General features: G+C 33.1%; 1 protein-coding gene across 8 annotated transcripts in view; it reads right to left on the bottom strand.

Annotated features, from left to right (window-relative positions):
- Window positions 1-6431, bottom strand: part of LOC117170579 (collagen alpha chain CG42342) — a 100473-nt gene that overhangs the window by 68247 nt on the left and 25795 nt on the right. For 7 of the 8 annotated variants that reach the window (XM_033357432.1, XM_033357424.1, XM_033357429.1 and 4 more), the window contains 2 exons: window positions 3115-3194; window positions 122-157 (listed from right to left, as the gene is read on the bottom strand). In XM_033357432.1, coding sequence (XP_033213323.1) covers window positions 122-157; window positions 3115-3194 — 116 coding nt within the window. The remainder of the gene's footprint in view (window positions 1-121; window positions 158-3114; window positions 3195-6431) is intronic. The other variant, XM_033357428.1, reaches the window with a different exon arrangement.

Here is a 6431-nt window from a genome sequence, read left to right as displayed (position 1 = left end):
AATTAAAGAATTCATAAAATATGTTTTTCTTTTAGGTTTAGGTTCCTTAAGCTGACAGAAAACGCAGTTAACGTGCAGATGAGAGGAAATAAATGAAATCAAATAAAACCAAATAATATACCGGAAAACCATTTTTCCCCGGAGTCCCAGCCACACCCTGGAAGAAAGGTTATAAAAATTAAAATGGTTAATTTACGACATATTAATGTTACATGCAAAATTAATTAGGGACGCTGTTATTGTAATTTTCTAATAGTCTACAGAAAATCGACACTCCATGCAACGAAACTTGTATTATTTCGACAATAATTCGAAAGTAAAGAAAGCCTCAATAGGGCCAACATGGAGTCAACACAAAGAGTCTCCATTATACCATTTTTTGTATATATGTCATTATGCAATCCACAAACTAAATCCCAAGGTGCCACTATTTGATCCAAAATTGTGTCAAAGCATGACACAATAGAAAAACAAATAACATTTACGTATAAAGATGTCAATATGGTTGTAATTTTTAATGCACACCTGTTCGAAATTTCGTAAAATTTAACGACAAAAGTGTTATAAATCTTACTTATCGAAAGAAATGAAAAAAAAAATCATTTACTTCGCCTAAAAAATCGCCAGAATGTAGTTAAAAATTTAGTACGTGCGGAACTTGAATGGATGATTTACTTTCTGGACTTTTTGCTAAAAACGTAGAGATGACGAGATTTAAAGCTTGCTTTGTGAGTTATAGGTTATTAGTGTACAATTCTCCGCGCTTCATTTTTTTCAAAATTCTCTAATAACTGCATTTTTAACCAAATGTGGCTGAACACTAAGCTACGGTATACAACTTCAACCGAATGTAGTTTAAAAGATAACCAAGTTTTTCTAACAGTGCAGTATATAGTTACGTAGTTTTCAACTGTTTCTCCGTTGTGCACCGTTTTATTGACACCTTTTCCTTTTAGAACAAAAGACACAAAGTGTCTATACAATTAGATGAGGGTTATATTGTCAGATACATATGTCCTGCTAAGTAAAGAGCGAGGAGGGAATGTAAAAGAGTTAAAAGGAGATCAATTAATATCAGAAGTACTCTGAAAAGTTTTGAGTTTCACAAAATATATACGTTTTATAATAAAGGATAGAAAAATCTATCATCTTTGTCTTCATTATTGCATTATATACCTGCAAACATTACTGACAGACGTAGAGAAATCCGGTTCTATACCTTCCTTTTCAATTTGAAGTTAGGATTAAAACAATTATTTTTCTGTGTAACTATAACAATTAGTATACATGCATATCAGAGATTATTAATTATGTGTAGAAGAGCAATAGTTTCTCACAGAGCAAAGTGCAACAATAAAGAAAAAGGTTTTGATTCAAGCCGAAAAATGGGCTTCTTTCAAGGTGTCATATAAAGAAGACCACACAGAAAAAATTGCGGTTTCGATTTTTTTTACGTCATTTTCTTACAAACAGATTTTAAACTTCACTTATGATCACTGTCTTGATGAACTTAAAAACTGAAAAACAATTAAATTGCTAATAGATTTTTAAAAAGAACAAGTGAACTGCAATATTGACGAAACGCCGACAAGATTCCTAGTTTTCTCCACGATTGAATCCCGAAACATCTCCTTTTTACTTTAATTCACTTGCTTTCAATATTCGTGTTGCTCAATATAAACCCATTTTGTTTCAGTACATTTTAACGCCGTTTCTTTGCTCAAAATGAACCATTAGTTTCTATGCAGTCCCAATAAAAAATAGACTAAGATTAGAGACCATAAACTATAAGAAATTAACTGCTATAGGTTGCTAATCATGATACGCGCAGAAATCTAGCCTCTAAGAAACTTACGAGACTTCGGAGAATCATTTTAATTATATTCGTCATCACCAGGATTTAATGAATATAACACGGAGAACAATGGATGTTCAAAAGTAAAATCTAGATGTTCAGGGTCATTATATTTTTAACTATAGAACAACAATCTACATGTTGAAAGTTAGCATCTGTAGATCTTAAAAAGTGAAATGTTACCCTCTAACATCCAAAATGTTCAACTGAAAAATCCGAGATATTACATGTATTGTTATGTCAAATTACGTCTTTAAATATTTGAGGAGTTTACTTATTTATGGTCATTTAAGGAATTAATTGAAAACTTATTGGTGAATTTTAAATTAAACTTTAATTTTCGTACACGAACGAAAAACAGATAAATGGTATGAAATGTCGACCAGATGATGCATTCAGTCAAGTTGAGGTTATATTCAATATTCAAAATAATAAGATCATTGTTCCCTTCTTTAAACAGAAAAAAGTCTTTATGCAATTTTATTTAAGGACATCTAATTTTTATTCTTTGGAAATGTTCCAAAATTGTAACATTCCATAATTTTAATACTGAAAATATATAGCCTTCAAACATAGTTGTTAAATTGCAATGCGCAATGCGCATGCGCTCGGACGGTTTTAACATCTCAATGTGTTTCAGTTTAACATAAAAATATTTTTACGCCTAACATCTCGAAAAGATGTTAAATGTTTGGCATGAATATCTGCGTGTTAGAAGCTACAATCTTATCCTTTGAACTGCCATTTTTCTCCGTAAAGATACTAAACAAAACACAAATTGAATCCTAAACAGCAGAAAAATATTTCTGATATCGACATACGACCTTGAAACAACAGAACACGCGCGAGCTTCGAGAATCAAATAACGACCCGCTGCGCCGGTCTTCGAGAAATGCTCCCGCCCGAATCATTAATAAGTGAGGTCACAAAGTCTTGAACCTGTAAGAATCCAGACTCAAAGAGCTTGAAACAAGCATTGATACATCTTGTTTCTTATTCGAAGATAATGGAGGCTTGTTTTAAGCACAATAAACTTCAAGCTAATTAAAACTATGTTTTGTTTTAAGTTCAAGACCTTTGTAGACTTATTTTAAGACAATCTTCGGAATCAATTTCGGCCATTGGCTCAATTCCAGACAAAACTAAAAGGAACACCAGCATTGAAATAAGCCTTTCTTTGTGATTATGTTAACTCGTCACCTGCGAACGTTCGGTGGACATCGCTAAATTGATATGTATGAATATCTAGGAACACTTACCGGTGCACCTGGCTCCCCGGGATCTCCTTTCTTTCCTTTTTTTCCTCTTTTCCCTGGAGGTCCTGGATCACCAGGTGGACCTGTAACATGGTTAAGCATAACTTTAATTTTATGTCAAAAAATACATAGTTCGCCAAAAAGTATATTATTATTATTATTTCGTGCTTTTCCGCCATCATAGTTTGATGAATTTAGACAGTTTATGAAAAGGTCACTTTCTTTGATATATTGAACACATCGAGCTTATAGCTCAATCGTTTCGAGTGGGGGTTAGGCTTGAGCTTGCTGAAAAGTTCAAAAATTTCAGTTGTCCAAATCTTTCATGTTTGAGGAAGCAACAGTATCTTAACAAAAGTTTGATCGCACCCGACAATAATGGCTTATTGGGGTTGCTGAATGGAAGTTTGGAATTAAAATTAAAAAATTCCTGATTTTGTATTGAAAAAAATATATTTTTACGACATTTATTTACAAATGGATGTCACTAAAAGCTGCCACATGGAATATATATCGCCGTTGCTTGGACGATACTCCCATGTGGGAATCTTGAACCGGCGATTGCTCCGGAAATTACGCTTTATTAAACTCTTGACCCGTCGTTCAGAGGAAATATATGACTAAATTGCTGATAGTATAGAAGGAATAGTCTCGGAACTAATTTTACAAATCCACTGATTTTCCCATTATGAGTTTGTTTCACTTCCATAAAATAAATTGCACCTACATACTGAATGCACTAACAGGATTCTGCATCAAGTATTGCATCACCTGATTCTTACAAATTCGTACGTTAATTTTTTTCGAAATTTATTTTGGACGCATTTGAAAAATATGACAACTATCAAAAATTTATAGAAGCTTTATCATTTAATATAAATGATTTTTATATTATTATCTACAACAATAAACACATAAAAAAATATATATGTATGATTGTATGGAGTTTCGAGGCTAGAAGTATGTCTGTCGGACACGCGAACGAAAGTGTATAAGCTTCAAGCTCGTGGCTGTGAAACCATAAAAACTGAAACTTTTGGTGAAATTGGTAACACCACATGTTACCAGGGACTTGAACTGTAATCAACAAGTATCTGGTGTTGGCACAGGCTGTCGTCCATGCTACTATACTGATATATGATCTGATATAAATTGGTCGTACCTGACCTGAAAAATAAAATTGGCACTGCAGAAACACTAAAACAGAAAAGCAATTTACAAAAAACTTTCCCGCATGGAAACCAATTTTCCTGTCAAAATGAGTACATTCTATCATTCTATTATTCACAAAGTGAATTGAAACACTGCAAAAAGTTGACAACCACGCAGTGAATATTAAAACCACATTCTCAAATGTTTTGAAATCAGTTGCCTCAGGTGATATTTAGTTTTTAAAGTTTGGTTGTAAAACTTAAAATTGCTTGTTTTTTTGGGCTTAAATAACACTTTCGTCCTGCGTATATTTCGTACATATAAAGCAGTTAATGCTGAGAAACGCAAAGGGAGTTGAGGATCACTGATAAAGAGTGTGAGACCTCACATGTCGTGGCCTCCGGGCAGCGAAGCCTCGTGCAAGGTTCTGATTCCTGCCCTAGTAGTTTCCCATGATTGAGATACATAATCAGTACTCCTGAGATAGCACTCAAGTAACGTGCTCATAAAAAAAGTAATTCATTATGCGGCTTCTGGGTGATGGCGATACAATGCCTTTGATCCTAGTGCCATGGACCTTTGTTCACTATATCGTGTGCAGTGTCTCCTGCTAAACTAATGTTTCCTATAGAATCTCGTAAAAATAGAAAATGGAAAATGGGGAAAACTGATGGGGTTAAGGAGAATTTAAGATTTAAAAAAACTTTTACTCGTGTATTAACTTCTCCGCTATGAGAATCAAGTATAAGAGTATATGGGTAATTGTTAAATTAAAGGCAAACTTAAACCTTGGAGCACAAAACTATTTTTTCGATCACGGAGCGCACTGTGGGTCTCTGAGACCCAGTGCGATTTCCCGCAGTCTACCCTTTTTAAAATACTCATCTGATCAACTTGAAAGAATTCTCAGATATTTTTCAAACATTGAAGAACTAATTTGTGTTGTTCGAAAAACTCAAAATTATCCGCACATAAAAAACCATTAAGAAAATAAGTTTTTTCGCGAGAAAATATTTCTGAAAAATTGAGATTTTTTATATTTCGGGCGAAAACTTCTGCCTCAAAAGATATTTCCTACAAAATCGATTTAGGGGTCTAAATGACCCATAGTATGTGATATGAGGGTAAAAGTCCCAGTAAAAAAGCATCAAATTGGAAACTCATACTGGTTTTCTAATTAATAAATACTTATTATCATCCTCTACCAAATTTTCAGTTTCTTTTTTTCGTTTAATACAAGATTCTATTAAATTATACTTAAAATACTAAATTTTTTTTAAAATATATCTGATATTAGAAATAAAAATGGCATTTTGACTCTATGAATAGGGATCTCAAGATATGCGCTAAAGAAGTCAGTTAGAAAGGCGAAATCACAGGTATAGGGATATTTGCTTATTATTATACTATTTGTCTTATGCACGAATTTAAGTATAATGTCTTACCTTTAAAAGTACCACTTTTAAATAAAAGGATAATTAGATGCGATACGATCAATTCTCATTTTGAAATATTAAATTCTTCATTCATATGTGATTGCAACTACATGCGCTAAAATTTGCCTTAAATTTTATAATTACCCATAAATGCAGAGACCACAGTCTCTTTTTCAAATAGAGGAAGAGAGAAATTTTTTCCAAAAATAGAGAACCATAATTGCAAAAATAGAAAACTTGTGGACAAAGACTTTTTTATTGAAGGAAGGTTAAGTATATAAATCAAGAGTCCCACAGATTTTTTAATGGAGCTCACATCATCAATTATATATTTTTTAAGAATCCAGATTATCTAGACCGAAATCAGCGATAGGAAACAATATATCTTTGAGCCAACGTATGTCAATTTGGGTAGATCGAAAGAATAAAATCAAGTTTTCTCTCATTCATTCGTCTTTCGTATGATTTTTTTTCTCATGTTTTATTTTGCGAGATCTCATCTTACCGTACATTTTACAGCCTAGCTACCCACCCCAGAGACGGGGAGGAGTGGCTCCACCCCGCATTCTCCGATTGAGCGGTACCACGGAAAGTTATTTCTTTTGTTTCATATTTAGATAAATTGTGGGCCCGGATGCAATAAGGGCACATAAAATTTTTTCGTGCGAAAACGAAGTCCTCTGGAGGCTTTAGAAAAAATTTTCGAATTTTAATTTTCAAAAGATATATATG

The sequence above is a fragment of the Belonocnema kinseyi genome, chromosome 4, assembly GCF_010883055.1.
Source record: "Belonocnema kinseyi isolate 2016_QV_RU_SX_M_011 chromosome 4, B_treatae_v1, whole genome shotgun sequence".
Lineage (NCBI taxonomy): Eukaryota > Metazoa > Arthropoda > Insecta > Hymenoptera > Cynipidae > Belonocnema > Belonocnema kinseyi.
The sequence above is the reverse complement of the archived record's forward strand: the minus strand, read 5'-3'. Positions and strand labels throughout refer to the sequence as shown.